We start from the raw sequence: 17,957 nt of genomic DNA on the forward strand, positions 1-17,957 counted from the left end.
ATTTTTGAAAACCGTGAACATAAATAGTGTGCAAAACAGACAATATTTACACGAATTGAACAGGCTATGACATAGCCACTTATCCTACATCCACTAACAATTACTAAAAATTCTCCAGGTAGCCCCAAAAAAATTTCAACCTCCATCTTGCAGTACAGTAGGGATTCCACGGCCCAAGGACCCAGTGCGTGCTCTCTGTTCGTGTATTACGATGAATCTTTGTTTTTCAGTGTCAATTCTCTGTGCACTGATTAAAGTTCGTTTTGTAGTGTGAGAGTAAGTGTTGCTATTGAGAAGAAACAATTTAAAATAGTAATGGAATTGATATGAACAAAAAATTCACAAGATTTCGACGCATGAATATATAACAAAAAAAAATTCAGAACCAAAAAAAATGAGCAAATGGCACATAAACTATAAACAACAAAATGAAAACCTGTAATCCTCTTAAAATTACAGACACCAGTTGTCATCTAATATATTGATAAAAAGTTTCACTTTCTAATTATACAAGTGACAACATGAGCTGGAAATCCAAGCTTCTTATAGTTATTCAGGTACATTGAATGTCAGATTGAACATTGGAGTGGAGGGTCCTTCACAGCAGATGTATATTAAATGCAATTGAAGAGGTAAGACCACTAAAGATGGGTCGCATAGCGCGTAGTCATGAACGTGTGTTCCTGCAAGGTTTCAAGAGCGTAAGTGTGGGCATGAGATTTGAATGAAAGATGCATATGGTGATGTGATTTTCGGTATGAGACTAAAATGGAAGATACGACTGCTTAAGTCAAACTTACATCATTCGGGAGTTGTTTTGATTGTGTAGAGGAAACGAAAAACAAAAAGAGTATCATTAAGTTGAAAGAGGAAGCCTGTCCAAAGGTTCTATAGCTGTGACTCCACTGTAATCAAGCCCCTTGTATTTCTCGTAAGTGACTTTCAACATTGCTGTTCCAGCAGCTTTGTGAAATCTCAATATCATCTCTGCACAGTCCCTGTAACAATGGGATAAAAACAGTAATTCACCAATAAGGTAACAACTACATAAGGAATTGATCTATTATATATACATCTGCAATATATATATATACACACACACACCTGATTTGGGATTCTTCATAGCGTGTGTTTTTGCTGAGCAATAGGGTCCACGATGGAATCGTCTGCAGTGTCAACCGTGCAAGATAGATGGCTGATGCACATAGCAATGATGGCTTGAACTTCAGAGCTTCGTACTCGACCAAACACAACTCGATAAGGTAGAATGCTAGATGTTCAAGCTGACAACAAAATACCACAAGGAACGCAGTATTTAACAGAGGAAAAAAGAAAAAGAACTCCAGATCAGATAGCAACATATGAGCTCAGTAAAATAAGAAAAACAGTATCTTAATTCTGACATGATGGATCTAAATTTGAATCCAAATATTTAAATGGTATCCGAGAATAACAAAAAGAAAAAGAACAATCAGATACCGAAGATCAACCCTTTAGGCCCAGAATTAATTTGCTTAGCCTTTTGAGTGTTTCTAACTAAAAAGTTATAAAAGATACCTTTGCATCCGATTGAGCAGCTTTAAGGAACCTTAGCATGAAGACATATGCAGTGGGTGCATTTAGACGGAACTTCAACTTCTTAAGAATAGCCTTCTCCTGGGGAAAAAAAATAAAATATGCCGCTTTTTTTAGACCAAGAAAGTCCAACTTTAAAGACAATGCTTGTTTATACTTCCAATTTTCACTACTCTTTCGTCTTACAAGACAGGATGGAGAAACTTAATCCCTGCCAAACAGATTCAAGAACTTGAATATGCTTACCATTAAAAGCATCTGGTCTCTTGTGTAAGGCTCTGCAGAGATGCTAATTAGATCTCTAACCTGGATCCATGATGAGCACAGAGAGAGAGATGAGCACATAATTGTCAAGAACATGTTGAATATTATGATGATTCATAAGCAACAATATGACTTGGACATGTAAATTCTTACCCTTGGATGCCAAAAGTCCTCATATTTTGACGCCAGCAACAGTGCAGTAAGGCCAACCAACTGCATTTCATTCTTATTAATTACAGCCAGGGATAGATATCGATCTAACAATGTGACACTGAGATAAAGGGTTTCTTGCATCAAATCAAATTTTGAGTGTACCTGTGGCACGTCGCAGTAGACAACTTTAGAGAAAGTATAAACTAGGAAATGGAGGCCACCAGGAAAAACAAATAAAAGGATGCGAGGATATAAATAAAAAAAATAGATATATACTTCAATAAGCCAGTTGATCAGTATGCCCCGCATTTGAGGTGTAATGCCTGTCTGAATTGACATATAATTAGCCAATGATTGACTCTGTGCCTGCAGTTGAAAGCCAATTAGCTAAGGTGAACATCAAGATGGTCATGAAGACTAATTTCCAAAAATAAATAAATACTGTACTGCTGTAGAAAACAACTAAAAGACAACATATTCAGGTTGAATATAGTGAGGGATGATGGTAGGCAAGAAAGAAGCATCATTCTGGTAGAACACCATGATCAGTATGGTCAATGCCTCCAAAACCCAGACCTCCAGAAGAGGAATCATAAAAAATCCATGTAACATTACAATCAAATCATTAACATACAGTACAGGTAAATTACATGCATAGGAACTTACAGAAAAGAAAGAAAAAATAATGAAGTTAGCACTCAAATCACTTTAAGCTATTTGAGTATTTTTTCAGAGTTTAGGTCCAGCATAGTCTTGAAGAACTTTCATCTATAGCTTTAAATTCATATCTTTATATTATTAAAAAATTAAACTTAATGTCCTCACTTTCTGCCCTCAGATGCCACTAATCCTTCCCGTGACATGTATTCGTAGTTTTTTAAAAGAAGATGGAATACTAATCAAGGAAGGCATTAAATTAATTAGTTAATAGCATTATTAGGTATCCACTTTTTAAAATTGAAATTAATCATCTATTTCTAAAATATATAAAAGAAACAAAAAATACTTATCTATTCTACAATATTTAAATAGTTTCATAGTATGCATTTAACCTCTAGTGCATTAAGATAAAAAATAAAAATAAAAATAAAAATAAAAACTTAATATAGACAAATCACCCCATTTATTTAAATCTTGAAAATTTCATTAGCTAAAGATGACTTTTGTGAGAGTATGATTTTTTCTTTTTTTGTGATTGTTTGTACACCTTTATATCCTTCCACTCTAATTTTTTTTTTTTTATATATTATCATTTATTAGGTAATACAATTATTAAATCCACTATGACCTAAATTCGTTTCCCCAAAAATTTATAAATTATTAAAATTATCAAATTATTAGAAATGAATTATTAGAAGGGGAACTGCAGCAGGCAAACCGCAGTAATTTCAAACAATTATAATTTGCCAACCCATCCAGTGCTCAGTCAAACTTTTCATAGGGATATAGAGTCAACTAATAAGAAAGATGCGTCAATGAAAACAAGTGATGGATAATAAAAGGTAATAGCAAGCACATTGTGCATGAACGGTCCTCTATTTCGTCGTCAAACACTCTAGTTTCATTCTTTGACAACCAGTTCTGAATAATAGGATTATACGCGTACTTTGAATAGGTCCATATTTTCTTCAGTGCTACTGTCAAAACAACTCTGGCCAATTGGATCAGTGTACCTTTCCGGGATGTCAAGGGTATGTGTTTGTAAGCATGTATGTTCTGTGTGTATGTTTAAAACAAGTTGGCATCATTAGATAATGCAGTCATCATTTTGTGATTCTCCACATAGTTGACGATAATAGGCATTAGAGGGAGCAAAAGCTAGCTATTTCTAAAGTAAAGGACCTAAAAAATCCTCAAGGCAGAAATATATGAAACTAAAGTGGAATATAAAATCACCTCCATAACCCAATAATACTGATAGATGTCATCAACATATTCAGCAACTTCAAGGTGATTGCCATCATCATAAACACTGGGTAAATTTTCCTGCTTCATAACTCCACAATGGTCCTCCAATAGCTGCAAAATAATGCAAACTGTTATCGGGAAGGACAAGAAAGGAAATAAAGGCAAAAATAAAATAAAATAATAATGATAATAATATAGTATGCCTCTCAACCTTTGGTCCTGCCATTAATAAAGATGTATAAGATTTCCTACAGGCAGATCTTCTCGTGGTAACGATATCTGTAACATCTGTACCAATGTTGCTTTTGCCATCAGAAGGAAACCCTCTTTGTGCAGGTTGTTCATGTGGAACAATTGATGCAATATTTCCAGTAAGAGAAGATGTCATCACTTCTTCCTTTATCTTGGACGACATAGCAGCTTCAGATACCAACTTGGTTTTTGAAGTCCTTCGAGTATTAGGAACTATGACCGCGGTTTTCACAAATGGCTGGAATATCAAATGACAGATGTTGAAATTGCAAAAATAGGTGGGAAGGCAAGGCATGTCTTTTGACAAACTAATTGAACCTAGTTATATTCTTTTTTAGAAACAAAAGTATGATCATCTTACAGTATCAAGGTTAATGAACATAGCCAGATGGTGAAATTGCATAAAGCTATTTGAATTGTATAAATGAATGAACCACAGACAGACAATCAGGGTAATGCTGACAAATAAATAGCTAATTAAAAGTGAACAATGCAAATTTAAAATAACAGGAAAAACTGCAAATCAATTACAGAGTTAGATGAATTCAATCTTTTAGTAGTTAATGTGAACAGCTACCACACTACAATTGAACGGCTGGATTGATCAATGCATGCGAACTAGATCACTCCAATAGCCCATAATGAGCCAATCCGATGGTCCAAAGAACAGAAAACTAACTTGTAGAAACTACATTTTGCCCCAAGTTCCTGTTGCATACCATCTTAAAACCGGGCATGCACTTTTGCAGGTTTAATACACATGAATACATATTAAACCATCTAGTGATAGCTGCCCTACAACACAAAGTGAATGTTACCTCCCTCTTTACAATGGTCCCATTAGTGGCATAGCAGGCTGGGAGTCAAAGTGACGGCTCACCCCTTATAGTCCCCAAAACGTCACCAAATTAATAAACATCAAAATGAAGAATTTTGAAAAAAAATTAAAGTGCACCTCAATGAGGGTGGGGGTGGCAAAATTACCAAAAAGAACAAAGTTGAGCCTGATCGCTTCAATAGATGCAAACAGACACATTAGCATGGTCGCAACAATAAAAGTGGAAGCAAGTCACACAGTTTAAAATTTTGTTAAGGGAAGGAGAGAACAAAACTAACATAAGTTGAGAAAGCAAGCAAAAATATTGTAAAAAGGCTATAATTACATCTTAGGTTTCACCTTCTTTTAAACTTCTATTAATTAAGTAGTGAAGTTAACTCCTCAAAGAATAATTAACTGTAAAGATAATAGAGTTAAAAAATATTACTTATTAGAAGACCAATGTACATTATTGTGGTTTACTTGCCAAAACAAAAGAAAAAAAAGAGAAAACATTGGTGCAACAACTGGACTTGTTTCCCTAGTCTGAATGGATTAAGCAAACTTAACAACTATTGAACAAAATCATTGCATTGAACATGTACGATCATAGCAATTTTTTTTAAAAGCAAAAAGGATAAAAGAAAAGGCCAAGCTACCTTGACAGATTTTCTTGACAATGTTTCCTTGGATTGACCTTTTGAAGCCCTATAAACAAACATGAAAATTTAAAAATTAATAAGAGAAGTCTTAGCATTGTAAAATAATATTTCATAGAATAGAACCATTTACAATTCCATGTTTCAAGATAGAACTACGTAAGATTTGTTATTTGTCATGGGAACTCACAAGTAGATTATGATACATTCTCTAACTAACTTGACACACAATCAAATAGTGATATCAATGGAAGAGTCCATAGCTAAAATTGTTTTGCGAGGAGAATAAAGAATTTGACAGTTACTCATCCTATGTACAAGCCAAAAACTTAATAATAAACAAAAGACAGTATGAAACAATAGCTGATACAATGTGCAAGCTTCTAACCCCTAATCCATGGAATAGCAAAACACATCAAAGTGAACTTCCATTTCATTCAATGTAAAAAGTAATGTGAAGTTAAAATAACAATCAGTAAATGCATTGGCAGTGGTTCAATGCATTAACAGAAGCTTCCAAAAGATGCTAGTTTTGTAGCATATTCTGCTCACATTATTATAAATCCATCACTAACTCGATTGTTCCAAAGATGACTTCGCCCATTGCTTGCTTGTGGTACCACTTTCCTGCCAACTTTTGGCTTCACTGAAGCAGCAAATAAATAAATAAATAAATCATACTAATCAGTACAGTTCTACGCCACTCAGTTGCCCAAAAAAAATTACAAGCTTCAAGTATTGCATCTAACCAGGGAATCCATATTTTCCTTTATCCTTCTCTGAATTACCAGCATTTTCCTACAAGAAGAGAACCACTAAAAATATTTTTAAAAGAAGACAGGAATTGCTGAAGAAGCAACAAGTGGAGAAAACAGAACTCTATGACCGAAGTATCTTCTCTATTCTACAATTTAGGCAAAAGTTTAACAAATTCAAGAAATTAAGAATAGAATGTAATGTGATCACAACTACCTTTACGCCAGTTGTATTCATCTGGTGAACCCGTTTTAACACTGGTAAAGACTTCCTTCAAGCAGAAATAAATGACCAAAAAGTGCATGAATGGCAAGATAGATTATTTATATGACAACTAAAGCAAGGAAATATCTGAAAACCCAGAAACCTGGTCTGTGGGAGAAGATTCCTTGCAGTTGTCCTGAATAAATAAATAAATATAATGGGAAAAAATTAACAGAGTTTTACATACCAGCTTAAGTAATTAAGAGCAAAGTAAGATGCATTGTTGGACATACCTGCCATCAGTATCAGCAGATCTATAGCCCTGACCATTGGTCTGTTGGTCATCAGAAGAGACCTTGAAATCTTTAACACCTACTGTTTTCCAAAAAATAGAAATAAATAATTCTTTGCTTAATCATAAAATGAAAATAAAATTTCTAAAAAATACAGAAAGTTACCTCTCTTTAAAGTATTACTGTGGCCAACAGCTTGACTTTGGTTTGCCCTCACCTTGCCCTGTTTTACAACAACAATCATCTTGGCACTCAAGTGACTACCAGGCAAAGATTAGCAGAATTCAAGAATTGAGGAGGTTTCAATTTGCTTGCCACAACACATCTTTCCAACTTTCCCTCTATACGATAATTTTAGTGATTGACAATTAGAAACGGGAAAAGTGAACAGTGTTCTTAAGTTTTAGGACCTACACTGTTCTTTCTCTGTCTTCTCAGATGAGGGAACTGGGAACTAATCCAACCTCTTACAAATCTGATGCTATTGGATTCTTCCCATATCGAACATTAATGATTTCTTATTGAACACAATAAAAGATTTCTCAAGAAGACAGATAAAAACCATCCTTTGAGTTTAAGAAATATTTCACATCAACTAATGTTTTGATGTCAGCATCATTTGCCTACATCTAAAGAAACAATTCTTAGTCTTGAACTAAACATTACTTTTATTGAACTTTTTCTTCAGATGCTTAAAAGGATAAAAATATGCTTATAATTCAGCCACATGATTTACAGTTCCATTTTTATAACTCAAAGTAATAATCAATCAGATTGTAACTAATAAAAAAGAAAAAGAACTAGTTAAAAAAATAGAGTAGCTAACTAAGAATGAAGCAGGCAGGTGGTAGGAAACAAAGAAAAAATTGGATTGCATACCACTAAAGTCTTGCTTGATGTTGAACTTGCAATCCTAATGCCTGGACCCACTAAGACCCTATAAGTAAACAATAAATCAATGAATATGTAAATGAACGCTAAAAACACTTACCAGAAAATAAAGAAAGCTAAAAGACGACAAAGAAGAAACCCTTGGCATGGACTAATTAAGACTTCTTGCGAAGAATTTCGAAATAAGAGGGCATTGGAAAAGCAATGCTGTAATGCCAGTTTCTGAAAGTAGTAGCAACTTTTGGCCTGTTTGGTTTCAGTTTTTTGAGAATAATTTTTTGTTTTCTGAAAACTGAAAACGGAACAAAAATCTGTTAGGTAGACAGTTTATGAAAACTGTATTCATTTTAACAAAAAAAAACTCTGTTTTTCTTTCTTAGTTCTCTGAAAAAAGTTTTCTGAGTGTGAGAACGGTTTTTAGAAAACGAAACCAAATAGGCACAAATAATTTCCAAAACAAAACAAGAACAATTTACTATTTATCCCATTTATGTTTTTGGAATGTTGTAGTTTAGCTGAAGTATGCATGCATTCAAACACACATACAGAGATCACTTTCAGTGATCTATCATGTACTTTTTTTTGAGAAATCAATACCAGATCTATCATGTACAAAATCAGTTAATTTATGCTTGTCATATAAGTTTATGATGTTACAAGCGCAAGGAACAAATTTTATGATCAAATTTAGTGCACTTACCGTTGTAAAGATGTAATCCTTTCACTTTTACCCTTCCTGCATTATGACAGAGCATGCAATTTATAAACAACATAATTATTTCGAAGGACATTACAAAATGAACAAGGCATATTTCTAACAAATGATAAGATTCAACATTGCTTACACTGGTTTGGAGCCATCATGCACTTCATTACTTGAAATGTTGCCATGGACATTGCTGACATCAGCCAAAACTTTTCTACCAACATTTGGTTTCACTGGAAAATGGATATTATGCTGTCAAATAAAATCTTAAAACATAATATTTGAGTTGTAAAATATTTAGACTAGTTGGCCTTACTGGACGTACCGTGCTTGCCTTTACTCTTATCCAAATTCTTGAGACAGCCCTATATATCAAAAAGAAAAATAAATAAAATAAATCTTAATAAAGCAACCTATGTTTGAGAGAATGTATACACACCACTTCCCATCCACCAACAGCTTTGCAAGTATTAAGAAAAGAAATAGAATCGAAATAACCTTTGAATCACTTGCATTGATCTGAGTAATCCCTTTTTCCACCGGAACAGATTTCATTCTATAGGAAGTAAAATGTAAAAGAATAAGTGTGCTAGCATAAAATGGTTTACCCTTATTATCAGCCATAAAATTGGTGAAAAGGAAACAAAAAGAGGCTGGTGAACCACACTTACTTGGATTCAGGATAAACAGATTCACTTCGCTGAACCTTAACCTTAACCTTATCGTTTTCTTCATAGACCTTGAAATTTCTAATTCCATCTGTTTCCAAAAAACAAGTAAAAGCAAACATATAGAACGATAAACAAGAACTCATAATGTAAAAACAAAAATTAAATCAAAAAAATTATATTCAAAGTACCGCTCTTGCTAGTGCCATGATCCGTTGTGACTCGATTCGCAGTTTTGTTCAGTTTTCCCTAAATTTACACGAAGAACAAGTTTCTTCATAGATGCTCTTAAAAAGAAACAAATCACTGAGTAAGAATTAGGGTTTCTGTGTACCTTGACAGAGACCATTATGTTTTATAGCTAATACTGCTAGGCGTCCTACAAACGGTCGATTGAAACTTGTATGAGTGAATGAGGGAGGGAGAGAAACACACACACACACACACACACAGGAGGGGAAAGAGAGAGAGTACCGGAATAGATTCTTCAGATTTCTTTCAGTCGAATCGTTTACCCTAACAGATGTACAAGTAATAAGCAAATATTAAGCATGATTTGGTCGAATTCAAAAGAAAAAAACAATAAAATCCAAGAACATTGGGATTTAAAAGAGAGGGGGAAATCGAAATCGAAATTGATTTAATTGATTTTTTAAAAGAATGTTGTCGACGAAGAATCAAACCAGATGAAGAAGATAACTGAGTTTTCGGCATTACCTGAAGCAACGACATATTTCTTGTGATGTTCGGCAGCAAGAGAAAGATAGAGAGAGAATTTGGAGTCGAAGAAGTGTAGAGAGAGAGTACCGTTGCTGTGCAAGAGCGCCTCCTTCAAGTTTTGAATTAGGACGGGGCAGTCGAGGGAGGCGAAAAAGTTCGGACCAATATGGACCCGATCCGGCTTGAGCCTAAAAATAATCAGGACGGGCCGAATTGCTAACCTAAAGCTTGGGCCTCAAATTTGGGTTGTCTAGAATGGTTGCTTCCTAAATCCTACCTTCTCTACGATTTCTTTAAAAACATCTTTTTCTCCCTTTTTTATATTTTTATTTTTTACTTTTAATCCGGATAAGAAACTCACATGCTCACGTTGATGAAAAAGAATTCAATTCTATAATTGATTCTAAACAAATCAAGCATTTTATTCAATTAAGTGTGTTTGATGACATAATTTTAATATTACTGAAAACAATAAAAATGTAATAAAATATTATTAAAAAAAACATCAACATTAATTTGGATTAGATTAGACCACCAAATGACATGGTACAGGAGAAGGTGAGAAAGTACCATTGACCATTTTTTTTGTTTTTAATAAAATATGAAAAAATTAAAATTGGAAAAGAAAATTCTTTAAATGTTGTGATGAAGGCACTTTCGAGCTTACATCTTCGTGGATTGAATTGAATATGTAATGTTATCTGACATGTTAAATGATCGTATTCATCATGGGATTGTTCTTTAATAAAAGAAAATTAATATTCATCCTAAAAATATTTGTTTATAAATATCATAAAAGCCTTTAATGTTTTTACTTTGTTACATATTTAACATGAACCATAACTTATCTTATTAGACATCGACCAAACCATTTTACAAGTTAACCATTCATCTAATGCAATTGAAATATCTCAATTTTCCAACCTATATTTATGATGAGTTGGCATTTAATTATTCAATTTAGCGTTTAATTCTGAAAGTATTTATATCAAATACTTATCTAATTAAAGTGTATTTGATAACGTACTTTAAATATTTTTGAAAACTGTAAATTTCACTTAAAATAGAATAAAATTTTAAATTATAGAGACATCACTTATCACTAATACGAAAATTTAAAAAGATTTCGGAAAGTATCTACGAGTTTAAAATTCAACTCTTAAAATTTTCGGTACTTAGTTTTTCAATTTATCAAACAACTTAGTTTGAACATTTTCAATTAAAATTCAGTAAAAATGGTTCTTGATCCGGTAGATCGCACGAAATCACCGTAAAAGTGCCTTCAGTGGATCAGGGCACATGATTTAAAATTTGATAACTTGAAGTATGCCACTTTGAATTGTACACAAGTTGTACTTTGTGTATCGAACCCCTCGAACTCAAACATGAAAATAGACATCAAATTTGGATCCGGCATGTTGAATGAAATTAGAGACTTTTGTCTGGAAGCCGAATCCCCAAAAAAATAAATAAATAAATAAAAATTAACATAAAAAAAAACAATGAAATTAGTTTGACTAGAAGCATAGGCCGGCACAACTGTACCCGAAAGACATTTTTGCTAGCATAGCCTGGCACAACTGTTCCTGAAAAACATTTTTGCTTTAGTTGGCTGTACACCTTTAATAAAAAATAATATAAAAATTGTGTTAAAACAAACAAACTTCAAAAATTAAAATTAATTCCTTGGTTTCAACATAAAATATTTTTTTAAAATTTTTTTTATGTAAAATATTTTTATTTTTATTTTTTAATGTTTGGCAAAAGTTTAAGTAGAGATTGAGGTTGAGTCCATCGGATGGGATGCATAAAATAACCTGCCGAAAATTGATGAATAAATTATTTTTGTTAGATTTTAATATTTTTTTCTTCGTAAATATTTTACGATAACCAAACAATAGAAAAACACAAAAAATATTTTATGCTCAAACAAATAGAGCCAAAAGTGTTTGGTAACAAGAAATCTTTGACTTGAAATTCACTTAAGCTATGTTCAGTTGTATGCAATTGGAGTTTTAGAATTCGAATTAGTGGAATTAGAGAAAAACAATTTAGAAAATTGAATCAATATTTTCTCCTATTCCACCAATTCCAATTCCAATTCTAATTCTAAGACTCATTTCCAAGCAGTCAAATAATGCCTTGAGCCGATGTTGACAGAGTAATTGAAAATCAATCCAATCGAGGAAGTTAGCAGAAAAATACCCTCTACTCGATGTCAGACTTATCAGAGTTCCTAACAAACGAAATAAAGAAAGCAAAAGACTTTGTTTCGTATGCATCATGACCAAGAGTTTCAGTTGAAGACGAAGAACAACAAACATGTCATACAAGTGTCATTCTTCATAAAAGTCCTTCACATTTGAAGATTCTGAATATGAAAAATAGCAAGCATGCTACACAAGCGCCGTTCTTCATCAAGATCCTTCAACATTCGAAAATTCTAAAGAACAACAAGCACACAAGTGCCGTTCTTATTCCGAAGACCTTCAAATCCACTGTTCGGGATCAAGTTTCATCGGCCCTCGATTGGAAATTCAATAAAGTCTTCTTCAATCTTGAAGAATATTCAATCACCGGTTCAAGATCAATCTTATGAAACACTTGCATCAACTTTTTAAGGAGATTTAATCAGAGAAATATTTTATATTGTAATAAAATCTACTAAAGAGAATTGTACCTCTTTCTAAAAAAAATTAATTATTTATTTACATTTTCGTCCTAAATTTTCGGCTTAGTGATTATTTTTGAAGGAACAGTATTAAAGAAAAAAAAGGTGTTCGGGGGGTGGGGCATTAATTATTTATCAAATAAAAGTAGACGTAATAACGACATTATTGAAGTTGACTACATAATAACGACATTATTGAAGTTGACTGAGTCGAAGAAAGGCTAAGACCGATTAAATCTACACTAAATTGCCTTGTTTAAGCGATTCCATGACAACATTTTGTCTACACACCTCCACCCAAAACAGAACAAGTTCAAAAGACTAAAAGTTAAACATTGTTAATACCTTCCTTTTAGCTAATTGCTTTCTGTTCTCAGCTGTGACTTTGACATCTATTATTCAAATGTTAATTATGCATTCCTGTAAATTTCTCCTTTAGAATCATTTCTTCAGATGACCTAATTACCACTTTAAACTTTCCATTACTTCTATACAAAATGACTAATTTTACACACATCATCAATATAAATTGCATAATTAACATATCACTGTAACTATACCATGTCAGAATCATACATGAGCCACCACTTTCATTGGACATTATAAAAAGTCTTTACCTAGTATTGTTATTGGAGAAAACACGCACAAAATTTGGGCTTTTATTTGACGATCAAATTTTTTTTTTTTTCATTATTTCAATTACCAGTGTTAAACAAAGATTCTTAATTAATAATGAATAAGGACATATCACTTTCCTTTCAAAATATTCAAACCAATAATAAACAACTCAGTCTATATACCAAACTTTTATCATTGTCCTTGATATTATTGATATCAAACATCGTTTTATTTGTACTACATCGATAAGTCATAATCATACAGGAGCCACCACTTTCATTGGACAAAAAAAAAAAATGGTTATTACCCAGTTTTTTTTTACTTGAAAAAGCATATAGAAATGAACCTAGCCTTGTAGATATAATTGAGATAAAATTGTTTTATTTGTACTACATCCATCATTGGACATATCAAAGCAGGAACTTGGTAACCAGACCTGTACTACCTAGCCAAACTGGTAACCAGACATGTAATGTACTCTCTAGCTGTATTTCATGTTCATTCTATATATAATATATAGGCATATAACACACACACACACACAGAGGAAGAAGAAAACCTCTCTCACATATCCAAAACCCTCTCTCTTTCTATAGACACCATGAACAAGTTTGGAGTTTGTCCCTTGCACATAACAATGATAACACTCCTCGTTGTTGTTCTTCCTACTGTAATTTCTGCTGAGTGCACATGTGATGTTGAAACCGAAAAGCCAAGCAGAAGTGAATCCCTCAAGTATAAACTAGCTGCAATTGCTTCTATTCTTGTTGCTGGTGCTATCGGGGTGAGCCTCCCATTGCTGGGAAGGAAAATTGAAGCTCTGAACCCTGAAAACGATATCTTCTTCATGATCAAAGCCTTTGCTGCAGGCGTCATTCTAGCAACCGGCTTCATCCACATACTGCCTGATGCCTTTGACAATCTAACATCGCCCTGCCTTGAGGAGAAACCGTGGGGGAGTTTTCCATTCACGGGGTTCGTGGCCATGATGTCTTCCATCGGAACTTTAATGGTGGACTCATTCGCAACTAGTTTTTATAAGAATAAGCACTTCGATAAGTCTCAGCAGGGGGGTGTGGTTGACACAGAGAGGGATGAAGAGCATGGAGGGCATGTTCATATTCACACACATGCCACACATGATCACGCTCACGCTCACGCTCACGGCTCTGCAATTCCCTCTGATGAAAGGGGTGCATCAGAACTCATCCGGAATCGTGTCATTTCACAAGTAAGTTGATCTTGAGTTCACCTTCTGCACTGGTTACTGTCAAACATAACTGTTTCCTTTTCATTTTCGATTTTCGTTGGGAAGTGAGAGATTCTCAATTCTTTTGTATGTGATGGATGTTTTTTAGGTTCTGGAGTTGGGAATTGTTGTTCACTCAGTAATCATTGGAATCTCCTTGGGAGCTTCTGAAAGCCCTGAAACAATAAAGCCTCTGTTAGCAGCACTGTCTTTCCATCAGTTTTTCGAGGGCATGGGACTAGGCGGCTGCATCTCTCAGGTAAAACCTCTTCATTTCTTTAGCCAAATCCTAAAAATCAGATTGAAAGAATGATAAGGAATCATGAAGAACATTATTTAGTAAACATACAAGCAAGTAATAAATTGCAGGATTTTAAGCAGCAGGAAGGTTCAGCCAAAGCAGGGTATGCTGTCATCTTAAATACACAAAATTAATTTAAATTGTTCTTACAATTACATGACAACACCATTTATTTCTCACCATTCTATTTACTGACATAGTATAATATTATTAATAATAAAAATTTCGAGAAATATATGGTATAATATACAAAGCATGTTTTCCAGAACAGCATGTATGTGTAGGCCAAATTCAAGTCCCTATCCAGGTGATTATGACACTCTTCACACCATTCTATTTACTGATATGGCAAAATATAAATTTCCGAAAAGACATGTGGTAAAATACACAAAGCATATTTTCCATAACAAAAAAAAAAAGAAGATAAAAGGAAGCATAATGTTTCTGGTTGCATTTATGTGTAGACCAAATTCAAGTCCCTATCCATGTTGATTATGACACTCTTCTCACCATTCTTTTTACTGATATAGTATAATAATATAAATTTCCGAAAAGATATATGGTAAGAAACACAAAGCATATTTTCCAGAACAAAAAAAAAAAGAAGATAAAAGGAAGCACAATGTTTCTGGTTGCATGTATGTGTAGGCCAAATTCAAGCCTCCATGGTGATTAGGACACTTTTCTCCCCATTCTATTTACTGATATAGTATAATAATATAAATTTCCGAAAAGATATGTAGTATAATATACAAAGCATTTTCTCAGAACAAAAAGATAAAAAGGAAGCATAATTTTTCTGGTGGCATGTATGTGTAGGCCAAATTCAAGTCCCTATCCATGGTGATTATGGCACTCTTCTTCTCCCTCACCACTCCAGTAGGGATTGCGATTGGTATCGGAGTATCAAGTGTTTACAGCGAAACAAGCTCAACTGCCCTAATTGTTGAAGGGATGTTCAATGCTGCTTCGGCCGGGATCTTGATATACATGGCACTTGTTGACCTACTAGCAGCAGATTTCATGAACCCAAGGATGCAAAACAACAGAAGGCTTCAACTAGGAGCAAATATTTCACTTCTTCTAGGAGCTGGTTGTATGTCTGTTCTAGCCAAATGGGCTTGAATACTCAGAGCAAAATATGTAATTTTTGAGTCAAGTGCTCTCATTTTCTCTCTCCTTGTTAACATGGTATCAAAGCAGGCAAACTCCTGTATTCAAACCACACTGTCACCTTGATAATTAAACTTGAAACATGTGTTGGACCAAAAAGAAGGCCTCACGCGAGGGTGCGTGTTTAAAGATTTATACATAAAAGTTACAACCTCTAATAACTTAAGCTTTTAGAATAGACGGTTGCTTAACAACACATACTTACCACAGAGAATATTGGTTCTCATCTATCAATTACATTCAAAAGGACTCCTCCATCTCTGTTTTCAAGTAAATATATAAGGAATAAAAATGAAATTCGAATTTAATATCAATCAAACGATGACCAAAGTAACTTTGCCCAACCAATAGGCATTAACCCAGGTGGTATGATCTCTCCTCTCCAAATGAAAGGTTGAGTGTGCGAGATATATTAGGGGTAATATTGTGGGTATGTGCGCGTTAACTTTAACATTCAAAAATATCTCATAAAAGTTTGAACCCCTCCATTAAAAATGTCCACAAACCATGTCTTCTACAAAGTTGCCAAAGATGGCCATTGCCCACAAGCAATGGACCAACCTATATACCTAGAAGTCACCCAAAGTTAATCAGTAATCTATTTCCATAAGTTCCTCATAATCTACATAACATTTAAAAAGATTTAGGGAAAACGACAGAAAAGACACTAGTCCTACCCCTACATTGTCCTCAATCATTGGCCCTAAAACATTCTATTTGACAGATGGTTAGATCTAAGGCTGTTATGTTATACAAAGTATCTATTTTGCCCACACATATATTATAAATAACATGGCAGTTCTCATCAAAAAGCCTTCTTCACTTTTGGCAGTAGATATATGCAAATCAATAACAATATATCTCAATTCCAACATCTTAAGTGGAGATTAGGGGAATCAAAATATAATGATTATTAAATTTGTGAAAACCCTGCATGATAACAAAGCAATATGCGCTTTTTAGCACATTGGAGAAAGCAAAAAACCTTTAGCTCAAAAGTGGCAACTAAAATTAAAATCCAAGATGCAAAATATCTAAGATAATGGCCTGACATCCAAAAAACGAGTCTTTCCTGTATATATGGGACCTACCTCATTTTTGTTCATGGGATTCACGTTTTTGGCTTTTTCACATTGCTGGCATCATGAAATTCACAAATAGTTATGTATAAGAAAAGGGTCAACTTTACAAAGTTCAGTGTTTCAAAATGTTATCCTAGCACTAAATGAAGCATAAAATTCCAGTGGATTGAACATATTCAAACTCTCCTCCATAGCCACTCAAGTTAATAGGGCACCACTTGGTTTAATGTTCTAAAGACATATGACAAAACAATGCCATCTTTATATTCTAAGAAATACAAGGAACCATACATGTATAATTATCAGAACAAAGTGAAAGGTCTTCCGGACTATAATACACCCACTTCTGCTAAAACAAACGATTTTCGTTATAGAATCCATAACAGTTTTCTATCTCCAGCAGTATTTACTGCTTTCACCAAAGAGCTTTCTTTCAATTCTCTATTGCAAGGAACAAATACTGTTCCTTTTCTAACTAAGGTGGGGCAACTTAGAATTTGAGAGCTTGTGGTACTAGCACATTAGAATAGTCTAATTTATGGCATTCTCAACACAATAGGTTCTAAGCTTTTCCTAAGCAAAATTTTATTACCAAACCAAAGCTAAACAACAGAGCAAAGGTTCTAAGCTCCAATTGTTATTGGAAGCACCATCTTTTTTTATTGGAGAAGGTGCGTCTGTCACCTCAGCTTTGGTCCAATGAGGCAATGATTATGGTCAAAGCATAAAGCTTCCTAACATTTTAAAAACCTTTTACTCCATAAAGGCGTGGTACGGAAAAAGTTAAATGAAGAGCTTAGTTCCCTAGTTGAAGAATCAGCTTAGGTCAAAGGAAGTTGGAGTTGATGTCACTTAATGCTGAAAATTCGGAATTCACCAGAAGGGATTCATACTTGAAGAAGAATTTGTATCAAATTCATAGTTTGCTTAAATGGTTCTTCAATCACATCTTCACCAGGACACATTATGATTCATATGTGCTACACAAAAGTAACCA

General features: G+C 33.8%; 2 protein-coding genes across 3 annotated transcripts; one reads left to right on the plus strand and one right to left on the minus strand.

Moving 5' to 3' along the window:
• Positions 1 to 395: 395 nt before the first annotated feature.
• LOC132307971 (putative cyclin-B3-1) lies at positions 396 to 9,994 on the minus strand. 2 transcript variants are annotated; one of them, XM_059805890.1, is made up of 26 exons: positions 9,864 to 9,994; positions 9,621 to 9,662; positions 9,481 to 9,525; positions 9,338 to 9,395; positions 9,150 to 9,237; positions 8,977 to 9,034; positions 8,804 to 8,843; positions 8,618 to 8,711; positions 8,473 to 8,508; positions 7,761 to 7,818; positions 7,047 to 7,104; positions 6,882 to 6,960; positions 6,752 to 6,784; positions 6,601 to 6,655; positions 6,378 to 6,426; positions 6,181 to 6,274; positions 5,629 to 5,677; positions 4,112 to 4,390; positions 3,889 to 4,011; positions 2,269 to 2,358; positions 1,993 to 2,154; positions 1,822 to 1,881; positions 1,558 to 1,656; positions 1,105 to 1,283; positions 801 to 998; positions 396 to 683 (listed from the first exon to the last, which is right to left on the minus strand). In XM_059805890.1, the coding sequence occupies exons 3-25, from the start codon at positions 9,493 to 9,495 to the stop codon at positions 857 to 859; spliced, it is 1,998 nt and encodes a 665-aa protein (XP_059661873.1). In that variant the 5' UTR covers positions 9,496 to 9,525; positions 9,621 to 9,662; positions 9,864 to 9,994; the 3' UTR covers positions 396 to 683; positions 801 to 856. The 2 variants fall into 2 exon arrangements, with proteins under 2 accessions (XP_059661873.1, XP_059661872.1); XM_059805889.1 differs by having other exon boundaries at positions 6,882 to 6,963.
• Positions 9,995 to 13,521: 3,527 nt separating this feature from the next.
• LOC132307972 (zinc transporter 1-like) lies at positions 13,522 to 15,873 on the plus strand. The gene is made up of 3 exons (XM_059805891.1): positions 13,522 to 14,386; positions 14,514 to 14,663; positions 15,525 to 15,873. Exons 1-3 carry the CDS (start codon positions 13,757 to 13,759, stop codon positions 15,828 to 15,830), a joined length of 1,086 nt encoding a protein of 361 aa, XP_059661874.1. The 5' UTR covers positions 13,522 to 13,756; the 3' UTR covers positions 15,831 to 15,873.
• Positions 15,874 to 17,957: the final 2,084 nt, after the last annotated feature.

This window comes from Cornus florida, unplaced genomic scaffold, assembly GCF_030987335.1.
Source record: "Cornus florida cultivar Cherokee Brave unplaced genomic scaffold, ASM3098733v1 CherokeeBrave_3.0.0_Hap2_Chr05, whole genome shotgun sequence".
In the NCBI taxonomy this organism is placed as follows: domain Eukaryota; kingdom Viridiplantae; phylum Streptophyta; class Magnoliopsida; order Cornales; family Cornaceae; genus Cornus; species Cornus florida.